The following is a 16,540-nucleotide window of genomic DNA, read 5'->3' as shown; positions in this document are numbered from 1 at the left end:
TGTGGCGGGTGGGGATCCTCAGTCCGCCGGTGGGGCGTGCGCACATGTTCGTCGATCTCTACTTGGGGAGAGTAGGGGGCTGCCCCCACCCCCACCGCCTGGCTGGCGGGGTGCAGGGAAAGGCTGGGCAGCCGGGGAAAGCGGGCAGCGCTGCCAGTGTTCACCACCCCGGGGCGCTCCACTGCCCCCGGCCAGGCCCGGGCCAAACTCCTCCTTCCGTGCCCTGCCCCACCCTGCCCGGCCAGGGCTGGACCAATCCACCCACCAGCCCGCTCCAGGCCATTCCTCCCCCTGAATCGGTGATGGATCAAGCCCCCGCCCCCGGCACACTCCTACCCCCGGGTCTGGATCAACCCGCCCAGGGCTGGACCAGAACCCATCCCCCACCATTCCTGCCCCCCGCCCGGCGCTGGACCAGATCCCCCCGCCCCAGCCGGCTCCTACCCGCTGAACATCTTGGCGGCCTCCTCGCGGATCTCCCGCAGCCAGACCATGTCGATGGCGTCCACCTGCCGCAGGAACTCGGCCAGTTTGCGGTTGCAGGCCGCGGGTAGGTGCGCGGGGCCCGACGCCGCCTCCATGGCTCCGTCCGCCCGCAGCCGGCGCTCTCCCAGGCCAGGCCAGGCCAGGCCCGTGGCAGAAACCTTCCTTTTCCGGGCGCGCGCCGCGCCGCTACCCGCCTCAATTTTCAAATCTAACTGTCAGCTGACGCGCGTGTCGTCACACCCTTCCTGCCCAATCACATAGCGTCAAACGAGGTAGGGGGGGCGTACGCAGCCTGCATCATAGAGACCAAAGCAGGCCTTTCTAGCCAGTAGAGTCGACGATGCGGAGCCTCAGGGAGGAGCTCGCTGGTAAGGCTAGGGGGGTGGGATTCTAGCTGTGTCGCCTCTCTTGGCCGTGACGGACGGAGCCGGGAGCCAATGAATATGGCGCTCGGGCAGGGCGCTTTGTGATTGGCGCGGACTCGGATGACCGCGGGGGGCGTGCCAGTTAATGAAGGAATCGCTTGACGTATGTGGAGGGTTGTGTGGTGTCTGAGGCGGAATGTGTTTCCTTCAAAGCCCTACGGAGGCCGCTCTAGCCGTCCTCTCTAGCCGTCCTCTCTGTGGTCTGGAGGTCTTCTCTGCGGGGAATGCACTAGCTGCTGCTGCTGCGGAGAAGAGCCCGGGCTGGGGGACGGTTGGTACCTGGAGGGGGGGAGGGGAGCTACCTGCACGGGGCGCCCTTTCCCCGGCCTGCGCGCGCGCTGTGCTGCTGGGGCTCTGCACCCCCGCGACTGAGGGAGGCGGGGCTAGGCAGGATGCCTGGGTCCTTTTTCTTCTCTTTTTGAGCAGGGAGATGGACCCTGCTGGGTCCTGTTTCCCTCCCCCCCCCCCGCGTGAGGGCTGGGGATCCCTGACAGCCTGGGCCAAGCCCTGTGCCCCAGGGCCGGGCAGGGAGGCGGGCGCCCTCTGCCCCCGGTGTGGTCTGAGGCAATGTGTCATTGCCCCGCCCTGTGGGGAGCAGCTGGGGGGAAGTGCGAGTGGCTTTGGTGTCCCAGGTGAACGGTGCTGCAGGCAGGAGCTAATGAACACCCGCTCCCCCCTTGTGTTTCAGGCAGAGCCATGGCGGAGGGTCCCACTCACCTGCTGGAGGTTTGCTGTCAGAAACTGTCCGAGTTCTTGTGCAATGTTGAGCACAAGCACTTGGTATGGCTGCGGGAAATTGAGGAGGAGGCCATGAAGATGTTCGATAGGTAGGACCATCAGGGTGGCAGAAGGGCGGAGCTGTCTCTGATGGGCTCATCCACAGGCTCTTCCTTCTCTCTCAGCTGTCAGTACTCGGGATCCTTCTGATGTGTGCGACAGTGCGTCCCCTGAGTCCTCAGCCCCTCTGTGCAAATGTGCCCCTGTGAAAAGCAGCCTTTGCTTGACGATTTTTTCTCCGACTGTTTTATAGGATTAGCCAGTGGGAACTTCTAACCATTGCAATTGAGAGTCCTCAGGGACTGGTTTTAATGCCAGTCTCAGTGAGATTTCAAACTAAAGGCCACTGGGGAGCCTGGCTTTTCCAGTTGCTACTATAACATTTTTTTTTGCCTCTGCTTACTAGTGATTTGTCTGTATGCTGGACACTTTGTTTTAGCCTTTTGTGTTCAGTGTCTGTGGTCTTGCTAGAATGTCCCTAACCTGCTGATCAGAAAGACTTCGTAGAAGATTAGGGTTGGAAGAGACCTCCGGAGGTCATCTAGTCCAACCCCCTGCTCAAAGCAGGACCAACACCAACTGAATAATCCCACCCAGGGCTCTGTCAAGCCGGGCCTTAAAAACTTCTAAGGATGGTGTTTGCATCACCTCCCTAGGTATCTTGGACTTTTGGCATCTCTTGGCCTTGTTCCCACTGTAATGAACAACATGCTGCTGCTAAGGGTTGAACAGCATGGTGTTCAGGCAAGGAAATAAATTCCTTCTCTTGTGTGCTGTTTTTTTTAACAGCAACTTAAGCACTGAACCTGAGCTGATGCCCAAAACACCATCACAGAAGAAATATCGTAGGAAGAAGCGCTCGTTATCTCTTAAGGATGAGAACAATGAACTGACCAGAAAAAGGTAGGTGGTTGCCTTGGAGCTCCTGTGCCAACAGACTACAGAACCAAACAAGCCAGAGGCAAAAGTAAACTACCCATTAAAATAAAATATATACACACCTGTATCAATAATTAAATACATGTGCTAACCTAAACATTATTCGTATACTTAATGTGACTCTACCAGGTCAAAGTTAGTTCAAAATCTCGGTTTTGTATAAGCTTGTGGTTTACAGTAACGTAAGACAAATGGAAATATTCCTTGGTCTTTTTATCCCAATGAATGCTTTTTAAAAATACATTATTTCAACTGTTTGCAATCTAATCCTTTGTGTTAATGCATGATAACTTGAAAGTGAAATTTTTAGAAGCTATAAATTAAAAATGAAACTGACTTTTCTATTTTAATTGCCCAAGGTGAGAGAAATGCAAGAAGTATTCAAAGGGCATGGATTTAAATTTAAAGTGGATTTCTAGGATCCACTTTTATAAGCTAAGTGTCTAACGTAGGTGATTATGTTTGGCTTTTTAAATGTCATTTTTAATTAGGGTGTGATTCCAAAAAAATATAGGAAGAGGGGTTTTATACACCTGTCCTTCAAGATGAAAAATAGTTCCTAAGAATAAAACTGTGGAGAAAGCCAATGTCTCTTCTCTCCTAAATATTGTTAAACTAAGAGTACACTATCAACTTAATGTGTCAATTTCTATTAGTCTTTTTTACCCTAAGGCTTTATCAGTTTGTTTACTTTGTGTATTTGACAGCCTTTGTATATAGTCAGTTTCAGGGTTATCCTTGTATCATGTGTCAGTTTCTGTTGTTGTTTGCTCTGTGGGGGAAAAAACACACACTACAGAGGGAAGAAACACTTGAAAATAGGAAAACAAAACCACAGATTCAGGAAATCTTAGTACCTCAAATATTTGTCAAACCCTCTCTCTCTTTATGGCCCAGCAACCATTTTCATCTTGTTTTCTGATGCAAAAACTAAATTTGTGGGTTATAAGTAGGATGTTTGCTGTCTGCCTGCTCCAGCCTTGCTGTGCCCTCTAAATTCTCTATAGACTCTTTTCTCTATCACTCCTTAGGCCTGGAACCTCTCCTATACCTCATTTGCAAAGTAGCCATCATTTCCATTCAGATCTGTCCTTCCAATCCACTTCTATAAAGCTCACAAAGTTTAATCCGGGGTGGCCAACCTGAGCCTGAGAAGGAGCCAGAATTTACCAATTTACATTGCCAAAGAGCCACAGTAATATGTAAGCAGCCCCCAATGAGCTCTCCCCGCAACTGGCAGCCCTGCTGATCAGCGCCTCCCCCTCCCTCCCCGCACCTTCTGTTCAGCTGTTTCGTGGTGTGCAGGAGGCTCTGGGGGGGAGGGCGAGGAGTGAGGGCACTGCAGGCTCGGGGAGGGGGTGGAGTGGGGGCAGGGCCTATAGCAGAGCCAGGGATTGAGCAGTGAGCACCCCCTGGCACCTTGGAAAGTTGGCGCCTGTAGCTGCAGCCCCGGAATCGGTGCCTATACAAGGAGCCGCATATTAACTTCTGAAGAGCCGCATGTTGCTCTGGAGCCACAGGTTGGCCAACCCTGGTTTAATCCATCTAGGACAGGTGTGCTGTCTGATACCTGACATTTGAGGGGTACATGTTTTTAATGATCTGTGTACAGTAGGAAAAACTGCCTACACCTGACGAGCTGTCTGCATTGTATGCAGCTGAACTGCTGCAAGCATAGGGTACCTTGTGCTCAGTATTGTTTCAGTAACCATAAACCCATGGGGGGAGGAAGGGAGGAGAGATTTGAACTAAATATGAGGCTGAAACTGGATGGTAAAGAATGGGAAGGGAGGAGAACATGTCCAGAGCCTAGAGCAGGGAGGAATCATAAATGTCCAGATAGAAGCTAGCTGCTTAATTACATTGTTAGTACTCTCCCACCCTCCAAAAAAGAGTGGTGTCTTAAAGAAATTCACACTTCCCTGTGCTTAGTCACCTAGGCCAAGATTTTCAAAACTGACTTGATTTTCTTTGGTGCCCAACTTGAGACCCCTTAAATGGTTCTGTTTCTCAGAAGTGATGTAAACCCACCTTCTCAAAATTAGGCCTCTCTCTCTGGAATGGTCAATTTGTCACTCTTTTTAAACACTCCCTCCCACTTAGGGAAATCTCAAGGTACATGAGGAAGTTATCCCTGAACTCTGAGTCTTTCCATATAGAAAAAGATCTGATCACATGATGCTGGGGTTTTTTGTTTCTCTCAAGTTACACAAGGACACTGCTGTGTGCAATCAAGATCTCATTTCAGAAGTTCACTTGCTCTCACTGCTTGCTCTGTACATTGAGTCAGTTGTGATTAATTTAAGCCGTGATGCTGGAGACGGACCTCATTCTGCAGGAAAAGCTTTTTGATGATGCGGGTAAAAATTCTTTAGGCAACTTCATCCTATTTGTACTTATTCCTCCCACATACACAGCATTGCCCTTTCAGATACTGCTACATCATTTTATGTTCCCCTTTCCTGTCCAAGTGCTACACATTTAATTCTTTGGAGCCTATCTGCTTTGCTCCTTTCTAGCAGGCCGCCCCATGTTTCATGGTATCCCCAACTGGGACTCCTGAGGATCGAGATCCTATCTGCATGTTAGTATCCCTAGTAAAGAGTGAGAGAATGATCCAGGAAAAGACAATGAGGTTTTAAATGGAATGGTAGTTTTTATAACTGGGGGACTTCAGCCTATAATATCTTTCTAAACACTTTGATAGTAGTACTATTTAGCTCTTATGATAAGTAGATCTTAAAGTGCTTTACAAAAGTGATAAGTATCATTATACCAATTTTACAGATATGGGGTAGGAACTGAGCCAAAGGAAGGCAGAACAGGGAATAGAATCCAGGTCTCCTGAGTTCCGGTGCAGTGTTTTATTAACTTAATCTCATTAAAAATAGTTGTACCTGGAAAATAAGCATAGCTGCATGTAAAAAATACTGAGAGTCGTGTCTACAATCAGTGATGTCAGTTTTAGGTTCTGAAATGGCTGGAGAGAAAAATCCTGCCTCATTTGACTTAAAAATATGTCTTTGTTTTAAGGTTATCGAGAAGGAGAAGCACCTTCAAGCCAGCATCCTCTAAGCAAGTTTCCCAAAGGCTCCGAAGCAAAGAGGGACTGGAAAAACCCAGTGATGTTCAACAGGGAGTCGATGCTTCTTTTTCAACAAAAAGATTCCACTCCAAGGTTGAAACGGAGTTTCCTGCTTCATTGGAGGCAGTGGCTGAGAAACCAACGATCTTGTTAGTAGAAGGGCGGGTTCCCTTAACGGAAATCAGTGTCGACAACCGCAGTGGTGCTGACTTGTATTTGAAGGGGAATAGGCCTGAAATAATCGACCAGGCCTTGGAGGTCATCTCCCTGAGTATAGATGACCAAGCTCCCAAGGAGCCTAAGGTTACTGAACTTCAGCCTATGTCTGCAGCCTCAGCACTGGTGATCCCTGACACTCCTGTGGCCAAGGGGACAGGAGAAGACAGGGGTGATCCCAACTTTAGAATAGCAAATACGTCCACGCCAAAAGCTCCTGTAAATGGGGAGCCTGGAGATGAGAATATTGTTTCTGCTCAGGGGCCAGAAAAGGAGCTTTTCCAGGACTTGAAGGACAGCACAGGGACCTCAACAAGCTCCAAATCGAGCCGTCCCTCTACACGCAGAAGTCAGAGGGGTAAGTCCCATAAGCACCGCAGGACTTCGCTAGCAGAGAAGTATTCTCTGGCCAGCAAAAGAGAGAGCATGATCCGGAAATCTATCAGCAGGGCTATCTCTAAGAAGAAGGCAGCTCGGGAGTCCTCTTCAGCCTCCAGCCATGTGAGCTGTAAGTTTGTGAATTCTGAAAAGCAATTCACTGTGTCCTTTTATTCAAAGCCTCACTGCTCTGTCTGTCCATCAGTGTGTTGTTTGACTCAGAGGGGCTCGGAGCCACCTGCAATGCTGCTTGTGCAGGGGCGGTACAACTGAAATTTTTAAAGCTCACCTTACAGTGTCTTAAAGCTTCAAGGCCTAACAGTCCTCTTGTCTCTCCAGCTCAAACTCCAGACCACCCCTCTCCTGCACAGCCTCTGGGCTTTGAAAGTGTCTGCTGATATTCAATTCCTTAAACTCTCTTGCTTGTAGAAGCAAAGTGGCTTCCAGCTGCATCAGTTAAGTGCTGAAGCACATGGATTTTAGGCAAACAAAACTAAATGCATGGCACGCTATTGTCATACAGTAATAGTAAAAACTGTAACTAAAAAAAAAAAAAGGAAAGCTAACCTATGCATGAGACACTGTGGAGAGCCAATTGAAGTTAAAGCCGTGTGTAAATTGATGGCAAGAGAAACATAAGTCATGAAACTTCAGATAGTAGCTGCCGAGTCCTAACCTACTGAAGTTCCTTGTTAATGCTGCAGAATATTGAATTTGTGCACTTATTCTTTGGGGGTAGTTACCAGAAATACAAAACACGCTTTCTTCCCTAATGAGGAGTTAAACCCTTTTCTAACTGAAATTCTCCACAGCTTTAACTATGGAATTACTAGTGACCTCTCCATAATACAGACTTGAGTACATCTTTCTGTATTTCCAGAGTTACTCCAGCTGATACGGAAGGAAGCTTGGGAGGTACTGAAATGGTTTTTGGGCCATTATGGTGCTTCTCAAGTTCATTGCACTATGTAGCAACTTCTAGCTGTAGAAAGTCAAGCAAGGGTGCTTTGAGCTCATATGGAAATCTATGGGTGGGAATGCAATATGTCCCTTGGAGAGAGGGCCTGTATTGCACAGGAGTAGCTGCTTATAGGATGCATCCGATTAAGAGCACCAAGCTAGCTAGTGTCTTGCTTTATCCTTTTTCTTCCAGGCCATAGCTCCCTGGAGGTATTTGTGGATGAAGATGCAACCAGCAATTTCAGGTGAGGCTGCTCTGTCAAATAGGCAGAAGCTATGGAAAATCTTGCAGGAAACTGTACAGGTCGTTCCTATGCCTAGCCACTAAATGAATACTTTGTTCTGTAACCTTCACCTGTGCTTGAGGTTGGTAGTTAAACTCTTCATGCCACGTATTTCTGGCCCTTCGTCAGACTCTGACCATTTTGCAAGCCTCTCCAACAGAAAGACTGGTATGATCTGTTCTTCCTCTCCAATATCTATACTGAGCTACCTAAAAAGGCTGAATGGTTGTTTTCAGCTTGTGCAGAATGACAGTGCACTGCAAGATATTGGCCAGTTTAACTGAGAAACTGTTCCCTTAGGCTCTGTCTGAATATTTCCGGTTTGCTGTGTCCCATGTATCTTACTAACTTCCTGACCCCTGTAAACTAATTTCCCTTTCCACCCCCATCACCAGATTGGAGAGGTGTGCAGTTTGTGGTCCCCAAGACTTGCAGGGTAGGGCAGGCTCATCTGTCTGTGCCCCAGGGCTCTGGCATATCCTACCTTTTTGACCTGAGCAATGCTAAGACCTTTTACAAGGGGCATAAACTCACTAGCATATAGCTCAGCAACTTACTGTGCCATCCCCATCTGGCCCGTTCAAACAGGGTTATGTTTTTGGGTCTCATGCTAAAGTAAATTCACTCTCTGCCTGAAGATTGTGGAGTTAGAGTTCAGTGTATGAGTCTTGACTCCAGCATGTGCGAACAGTTCTTCCATTGATCAGAATGAATATCTTGTCCCCACTACACTTAGATAAAATTAATATACTGAAGCAGACAGTCAGATTGTGATCTTGGTCACCAGTAATGTGCTCTTCCGAGGTGCCTAGAAGCCTCTGACTGAGGCACCACAAGAATAAAACCCATAATTTCCTTACTTCCTCTGTGAGAGCAGATAACTTGTCAAAACACCTCTCTCTCTTCAGGCCTGAACTGGAACCAAATGCTGAATGTGACAAGGTAAGGCCCAGGTCAGGCTTTCCTAGGACAAATGCAGTCAGTTAACTGTACTGCTTCTTAGCTGCCAGCTCCTGAGTCTAGATCTCTCTGCTGAGCTGATAGAATCACTGTCACTGAAACTGGAGAATATGTCTGTGGGATTGTTCTGTCTCAACTGTCTGAGTCAAAATTTCTGAGGAAGTAAAGACCCCTCAACTTGGGTTTTGGTATATTATGGCACTAGACTATGATGTCAGAGACCTGGCTTCAAATACAAGACTTCCTGTATTACCTTGGGTGAGTCACTTAGGGACAGATCTTTAACAATATTTGTATTTAAAAATCTGTCCCTTACCCTCCATGTCTTGGTGTCCAATCTTCTGCTTTTATGTTGTATCACTTTTACTCACTCTTCTGTGTCTGTTTACAATGTCAGCTCCTTAGAGCTCTACTGTTTTGTACAGCACCTAACATAACTGGGCCCTAGTCTCTGTTGGAATCTCTATGCGGTATCATAATACAAATGAGTAAAATTAGGGTTTTGTATCAGAACATTTTATAATTTCATTTCACAAGTCAGCATTGTTTTACAACTTGCTTCCATTGAGCTTTGACAGACCCTTCTGAAGACGTATGCACCCAGATTGTGTAGGCTTCTGATTGAATCACTTGCTTTCCTCACTTCTCACACATGTCTATGCAGGGGAGCTGTGTGGCTTGAGTGTTATGGTGCAGTGCCTTGTTTATAAGGAGAGGTGCTAATGCCTATGGAGCTTGTGCCTTTTCTAATCCTTCTGGTGCAGGGAGGTTGTTGCCTCCCTCACTAGCTGCCTGGCAGCCTCAATCTAGGGCTGTTTAAAACTGACTTTTAAAGGTGCTTGGCCAAGATTTTCAAAAGTGACTAGTGATCTTGGATGCCTCAGTTTGTGGGTGTCCAACTAGAAACTCTTGAAGGGATTCTCCTCCCTTCTCCCCCCCCCCCCCCCGAAATTGCTGAGCACCAACTCTGAAAATCAGACCTCTCAAAGCTGTTTCACCCAAACTTGCTAGTCAGTCTATAAAAATCTTGACCTTAAAGTCCCAGTGGAAGAAGGACAAATCTGACACTTCTGCTTTTTGGGGGTGATATCTGTAACACTCCCACCCTGCTGTGCCTTTGCTCCATGAGCAGGCATCCTGTGTCCGTAGTAGCCAGAACAGCACTCTGTGGGTCTGCCCTCCTGCCATTACAAAGAGGAAAAGAGCAGTTCTTGGCTTGTTAGCAGCAGGGCTGCAACCAGTGAAGAGTGCATCCAGAGTCACTGGCTTTGCAATCCTCCTTTTCCCCCTTCCCAAGACACACAGTGCTTGTTGAAGCCCTGTTTCTGTGGGGGGGAGTCTTGCTAAAATCTGCTTCCTTCTCTCACAGGCTCCAAAACACCTGCAGAAAACCTTCATTATTCCAAGTGAAGGCAGCCCTGTTGCAGAACTTTCAGCTCAGGCTGAACCACCAAATGGGGCAAAGCAGCAGACAGGAAATTGTAACGGTAAATATTGCTAAAACTGTGTTGGTGGAACAGCAAGGAAGCATGGGACTGTGGAGGTCCCTTGGGGGTTTATGAAAGATCCGATAGTCTGTCTTGCATCTTTGCCACCTATTGACCAAACTTATCCTGCAAGGGCTCTTTGCTATCTCCAGAGGGGAGTAAGATTTGTCCTGTGCTAGATCATTCAGCAGAGGGTTTTCATAAATGTGCAAAATATAAATGAGCAATTGGACAGAGTCTGTAAAAACAACTTCAGTCTGCCCAACTAATGGGTGGGGAACTGTAGAGGAAAATATCTTCAAGCTTCAGTTTAGTTCAGTGTCTAGTGTTAAAGAGCAAAAGTAATTAGTGTTTGGACTAGTAACACTATCTTGTGATACATGAAACAAACTCAGGTGGAACAAGATGAGATTGAGGCAGAGTGAGATGGGAGGGGCTGCAAAATGAGGAACTATGAGATGGGATCAGCTTTTACTGTAGGAAATGTGTAATCCCATAAGAGGCATTGGTTGGAGGATCCTGTTAGAGCATTTTATTGGGGTGCGGGTGGAGTGTCCAAAATCCTTTAATGGATTAGCATGCTATCTGTCTCATCAAGGGTCTCCACACAGAGGGGCGTGTGATCATACAAGGTGCATACTCTAATACTATTCTTTGATGTTGGTTAATGCATGCATACAAAACCTGTGTTTAAAATAGCTAGTGTGCTCCTGTTTTATCTCAGTATAAGGTTTCTGATTGGCACAGCTCTTAGCAGTTGTGTTCTGCAGTATGCTTATGAGGCTTGTCTTGGGAGCCATGAAGACAAGAACCTCTGGCATCGGACCTCTGCTGTAGGAAACTTTTCATGTGGAACTAACTGTAGTATTCTTCACAGAGAGCCATTTGAAAAAGAGTAGCACTTCTCAGAGCAGAGGGAGAAGGGAGCAGCCCCAGAATGCAAAGCCACCAGAACAGCCCTCGAGTATCCGGTATGTTCCTCCTTGGCCTCAGGCTAGGGGAGAGAAAAGAAATAGACTAGTGATCTGGAATGACTAAGTTTTTATCTATCAAGTACCTTGGTTGAAAGCTTTGGTATGGTTGGCCAAAGAGGGTTTCAAATCCACATAATGTGCCAACATTTTTGGGTAATAGATTTTCATCAGTTTAATACAAAATAGGGTCCCTTGAAAGGCAGCATGGCCTAGTGAACTAGGCACAGATGGGACTGGAACCTAGGTACGACTCTGTGCAAGTCACTTATATCTACTTTCCATTTTGGGGATAGGAATAGTACCCTCTTCCCCCCAGGGACGTAGTAAGGAACTGTGTTTGTAAGTTTCTAAGTGCTGCTTGGAGGGGAGGAGTGGGGTGGCTAAGGATGGCTGCGCAGCAACTTCATAGAATAGTTTGAACAGACTCTTCTCTTAAGTGCCTAAACTATCTAAGGGCTTGGCTCTTTCCTTTACTTCCCCAGTTGCTGATTCTCCTGCATACACAAGAGAATGATAGTAAAAGATCCACTAAAGCCAATTTAAATGCAGTTATTGCTCTCAGTTCTGTCCTTTTTCAACCTCTTATCCCCCTATTCAGGCTCTGTTTGATCTTGTGAAATCTACAGCATCTCCTGTAGTTGGGGTACCTGGGAAAAGTGGCAGCAAATTCTGGCACTAAAAATAAGCTAATGTACAAAAACTCTTCAAAGCAAACTAAACCTTTCACATGGTGCTGGGTATGGACAGTACACAACACATTTTCGATTATGCCGCATGCCCTGGCCCACCTTGCATTACTGATGCTGGCTGTGACAATCTGGCATCTATCAGAAACTCACATCTATCACTTCCTGAAGCTGGGGCTGGAGAACAACATTGTGGTTGCTTAGTGAGATAGGCTATCTCAACTATTGTTTTATAAGTCTAGTAACCCTCCATCCTTTGCACCTATTCCCATCCCCTGTTTCTAGCATCTTCATGGCTGTGTGTTCTGAATATGTGGTGTGTTCACATAGGCGTCACAGATCACTTGATGGTGCTGAGTAGGCAGGAAGGGTTGTATAAAATTAATTAAAGGCTGAAGTGGAGGCCAGGAATGATGTTTCCTGTGCTGCATCACTATAACCCACCCTTTATTCTTTCAGGAGACAGAGTTATAAGCAAGCAGTGGATGAGCTGTGTAATGGGCAGCAGCTAGAAGACTGTGACCTCTCTCCTTCATATGATAAGACCACTTCTTCTCCTGCCAGCAAGACTCTAGCCTCGCCCAGCCCAGCCAGCAAGGTAAGTAGATTCCATGGCCCCACATCACTCTCCCTATTCTGGATCCCCTTCTGATGCCCTCTGCTCTCCTCATAGGTCGTGCGTCCATTCAAACACTTTTTGCAGACGGTGCAGAAGAACCAGCTGCTCGTAACCCCAGGGTCTGCGGGGCACAGTAGTGTCATGAAAAACCTTATAAAACGCAACACTCCTACCCGACCTGATTCCAAGGTAGAGACGATGCCTTTTCCCTGAGGGTGAGAAGGGAAGAGCAAATGTGTGGGGCAGGGTTGTCCACTTTGAAATACGCACTGCAAATCTGCATCACAAGCGATTCAAGATTCCAAATGAGGAACGGTACCAAGGAACAAACTTAAATCACAACTCTTCCCATTCTAATATGCTGACTGAATGTCAGATCCAGCACCCAAACTCTCTCCTCTCGGTGGTCTTGGCAGAGAGGCTAAAAACTGAATGGGCCATGGAGATTATTTTCCCCTTTGATGTCTGGAGATGCTCCCTCCAGAGTGAGATGCACTGGTGTTATGGGAGAGCAAACTCCTCTGTCCCCAGCAAGAGTACAGCATAGGCCGTGTCAGGGTAAGGGATGTACAGGAGTGCATTGCCATGCTGGTATCTTTCATCAGCATGAAATTGACTGCCTGTAGTTTTTAGCTTAACCCACTGAAATTCCTTTTGACAATCTCTTCCATGCTAAGTACTGGGTTTGGATAGTTTCCCCTGTAGCAGTTGTCTTTATGGCTGCCTGTACTCCTGGGGGAATTCTGCGCCAAAAAATTTAAAATCTGTGCACAGTATTTTAAAATTCTGCACATTTTATTTATCAAAATAACACGATATAATCATGCCAGTTTCAATTTTGGCAATTTTATTTCAAAATTACCTGTCAGCAAGTATGTCTCTAACAATACACACACATATTGCACTAGGGATAGAGCGTTAAACAACCCCTTACGACAACCCAGTTCCTGTTTCTCTGCCCCCTCCCCCACAGAGCCCAGCTGGGGGCCAGACACCCTCACTCCCTACCTCCCGCAGAGCCCAGCCATGCCCCCCCCTCCCAGCTGACGCACTCACAGACCCTGCCCTCCTAGAGCACAGGGATCCAGAGGGAGAAACAGCCTGATGCTGGGTCACAGGCTTGCACAGAGATTCCTGCGTGCTGCGACCTCCTTCCTACAGGGTGTACTAGGAACTGCAGTTACTGGGAACCCTCCAAATCACTCACTTCAGCCCCTGGCCTTGTTTTCTTTTTGCAAGCTGGTCCAGCAGCCCCTAGTGGTGGCCAACATCTCTGTAGCCGACTTCTGTGTGGAGGGGAAGGAAATTCTGCATGCCCAACATTAATTTCTGCAAAATTCTACGTTGCACAGTGGCACAGACTTCCCCCAGGAGTATAGGTTGGTCCTGGAGTAGTGGTGGCGGCATCAGCTGTTGCATTGGGGTGAGTGGAAGATCATGTAGGGAAACAAAGGTTTGGATGAATTTTTAGATGTTTGAAAATGTGCATTTTTATAACCCCTTAATGGAATAGGAGCACCTTAAAATCATAATGAATCTGGTCTTCCATTACCCTTATCAGTTAACTAATATCAAAGTCTCAACACATATTGTGACCTTGAACATCAACTCCTTAAAGCTTTCCTATGCATGTAGAGAAATCTTGGCTACCCTGTCACGTTCAGCCCAAACTCTAGGATGGTCAGTGGACACTTCTTTGAATTTGAAATTGGGTCTCTGCTGTCCAGCAGGCTGCTGGACAGTTGTAAGACAAGCAGTGCAATGAGAACAAAAGCGGTAGGATCATTGTAACTAACCACTGGGCAAGATGAGACTAGAGTCCAAAGGTTGTGGTTCTAGGTTTACTTGGCTAGTTCCAGAAGCAGTAATCCTTGTTTCTCCTCTTTTATATCTAAACAGGGGGATTTTGTTGTAAGTAATGACTCCTTAATCACAGGGTCTGTGGACTCATAGTGGGCACATTTATTACCTCTGTAATGGGCACTGGCAGCTCTTTAACCTCATCACTAACCTGCATGCAGACCTAATATTTCTTCTGAGTCTCACCTGAGAGCGAAATGATGTACTGGGCAGCATGTGGATGGTGTGTACACCTGGAAGTGAGTAGAATTGTTCAGAATGGCCCAAAGGGGATCTTACAGTACCTGGATAAAACTCAGTCATGGCAAATACAAACTGAGAATCTCTGAAGGGGATTGCTATTGGACATCTCATGGTGTGTAAAATGATCTCCAGGGGATATGGTGGAAGTGATACTACTTGTGTCACTCAAACTAGGCTGGCCAAAGCCCTGGAGAATATACTGTAGGGAACAATCATGGTTTGGCCACTGGAAATGAACTAGATGACTTAAAGGGTCTTACGTTCTATCTTCTAGACTAAAAACCATGTGTCTAAAAAGGACATAAAGGGGTCCTCTTCAGGGCTCTCAGAAGAACGGAGGAATCGTCATATTTGTAGCACTGACACTGGCTAGTAGCGTTTTGTGGTGAATACAGCAGCACAGTCACTGATGGTGTCTTTGCCTGACTGTGTCCAAGCAGAAACAGGTACTGCAGAGGATATTGGGCCTGAGGTGTCTTACTCACAGGACCCGTCCCACTCCCCCTCCGAGCTCCTTTTCTTCTTCAGGAAATGGAGTGGTTGAACTAGCACTGCTGCCAAAACGGCACTCTCTCGTTCCTACCACACGTGCCTATTCCAGAGGGAGTGTGCATGTGTCTCTGACTGAGGCGGCAGTTCCCCGGTGTGTTGTCTCTGGCTTCCTGTGCCCAAGTAGCCTGGGGCAGAAAAAAGCCCTAGCAGTTGGGTGTAATCTGAGCTTCCCGCCCACCCCAGGAAAAGGAGCGCCAGCGGCTGGAGAGCCTGAGGAAGAAGCAGGAGGCAGAGCAACAAAGAAGACAGAAAGTGGAGGAGGAGAAAAGACGGCGCCTCGAGGAGATGAAATTGTGAGTGGCTACCCCTCCAGCTGCTCCTCTTCTGGTTCAGCTCTGAGTCACTTCAAGGTCTTGTCTACACTGGTGACTTGCCCTGATTACTGCCCGTGGTATCTAGCTACAGCTACGTTAGTGCAAACAGCTAGTGGAAATGGTGTACAGCTGCCGTTGGGGCCATGGCGCTTACCCCCGTTTGAAGCAAGGGTAGGCTGAGCCAATGAAAGGCTCTTACACTCTGCATTGGGGGTGTGCACCAGTGCGCGAGCTGTTCCAGTGCTGGGGCATTGATAGCTGTAACCAGGGCAAATCCGCAGTGCAGCCAAAGCTAACTGCCCCCACTCATCCCCCAGGAAGCGTGAGGAGCGTCTGAGGAAGGCACTGCAGGCTCGGGAACGGGTGGAGCAGATGGAAGAGGAGAAGAAAAAGCGGATGGAACAGAAATTCTCTCAAACTGAGGAGAAGAGCGAGAAGGTAAGAGACCCAACCTGGAAACAGAGCCCCTGGGGACAGTTGGGTTTTCTCACGGCAATGGGCAGTGAACCCAGTAGGGCGTAGCGATGGATTGCCTCACTGTGTGATAAACATATCGGCAGTTACTAAAATCCTTGATGCTAGTGACACTGACCCCAGAGGCCATGAGTGGGTAATGAGGCCACTCGGTATTAGGCCCTAAGTGACTCTCTTTGCTCTATCTGTAGTTCTCTGTTCAACAGGGAAAGGCTCTGCTCTGTCAAGTCCGTGCAACAGTGTTAATTATGCCTATCGTGGATTTCAGTATCTATGGTACTCTAAGCTCTTTGAGGACTAGTAGCGGTGTCTTTTGTTCTGCTGATCAAGGTCTTATCAGCAGGCCCTGTGCCCTGCAACCAGAATACAAGTGTTGGGTCCAGGTTGAGTGGGGTGCTCAGGTTTGGGTTGGCTCAGCTCTCATCCTCCAGCCAGCTGTGTGCCCCACTCCTGCCAGCTGCCACCACTTCACTGTGCTGTGTGTGCACAGCGGAGTGACGGGCACTGCAGCTCCTTGGCACACTCACTCCACAGCACACAGTATGCAGCCGTGGGTGTGCTTAGTCATTGCAGGCCCTGTGGGTGCTGAGTCAGGTTCATGGGAAGTATTGCGCTTAGGTCAGAGAACAACTCGACTCTCTCAGGCTTGGATCAGGTGAGCTCGGTTCCAGTCCTGGTCAAGCCTAAATTTAGGTCCAAACAGACCTGTACTTGGAGCAGGGAGGTCACTCTGTTTGCACTGCACTAAAGCATGTGAGCCACTCCTGTAATCCACCTTCAGTGCAAAGGCCAATGTCCCTGCACCTGGATGCAATAGTTCC

At 47.7% G+C, this 16,540-nt stretch overlaps 2 protein-coding genes across 6 annotated transcripts in view; one reads left to right on the top strand and one right to left on the bottom strand.

Moving 5' to 3' along the window:
• INCENP (inner centromere protein) overlaps positions 1–1,151 on the bottom strand; it is a 29,779-nt gene extending 28,628 nt beyond the window's left edge. The window contains exon 1 of one of the 2 annotated variants that reach the window (XM_073346969.1): positions 445–1,151. In XM_073346969.1, coding sequence (XP_073203070.1) covers positions 445–581 — 137 coding nt within the window. In that variant the 5' untranslated portion in view covers positions 582–1,151. The remainder of the gene's footprint in view (positions 1–444) is intronic. The other variant, XM_073346970.1, reaches the window with a different exon arrangement.
• The window catches only part of LOC140912497 (inner centromere protein-like), a 61,478-nt gene that overhangs the window by 42,992 nt on the left and 1,946 nt on the right, over positions 1–16,540 (top strand). For 2 of the 4 annotated variants that reach the window (XM_073346973.1, XM_073346975.1), the window contains 11 exons: positions 1,600–1,738; positions 2,478–2,591; positions 5,661–6,436; positions 7,460–7,511; positions 8,459–8,492; positions 9,880–9,997; positions 10,875–10,968; positions 12,117–12,255; positions 12,331–12,465; positions 15,115–15,224; positions 15,563–15,683. In XM_073346973.1, the coding sequence (XP_073203074.1) occupies positions 1,600–1,738; positions 2,478–2,591; positions 5,661–6,436; positions 7,460–7,511; positions 8,459–8,492; positions 9,880–9,997; positions 10,875–10,968; positions 12,117–12,255; positions 12,331–12,465; positions 15,115–15,224; positions 15,563–15,683 (1,832 nt within the window). Of the gene's footprint in view, positions 1–983; positions 1,187–1,599; positions 1,739–2,477; positions 2,592–5,660; positions 6,437–7,459; positions 7,512–8,458; positions 8,493–9,879; positions 9,998–10,874; positions 10,969–12,116; positions 12,256–12,330; positions 12,466–15,114; positions 15,225–15,562; positions 15,684–16,540 lie in introns of those variants that run through there. The other 2 variants (XM_073346971.1, XM_073346974.1) reach the window with 2 other exon arrangements.

This window comes from Lepidochelys kempii, chromosome 6, assembly GCF_965140265.1.
Source record: "Lepidochelys kempii isolate rLepKem1 chromosome 6, rLepKem1.hap2, whole genome shotgun sequence".
Taxonomy (NCBI): Eukaryota; Metazoa; Chordata; order Testudines; family Cheloniidae; genus Lepidochelys; species Lepidochelys kempii.
The sequence above is the reverse complement of the archived record's forward strand: the minus strand, read 5'-3'. Positions and strand labels throughout refer to the sequence as shown.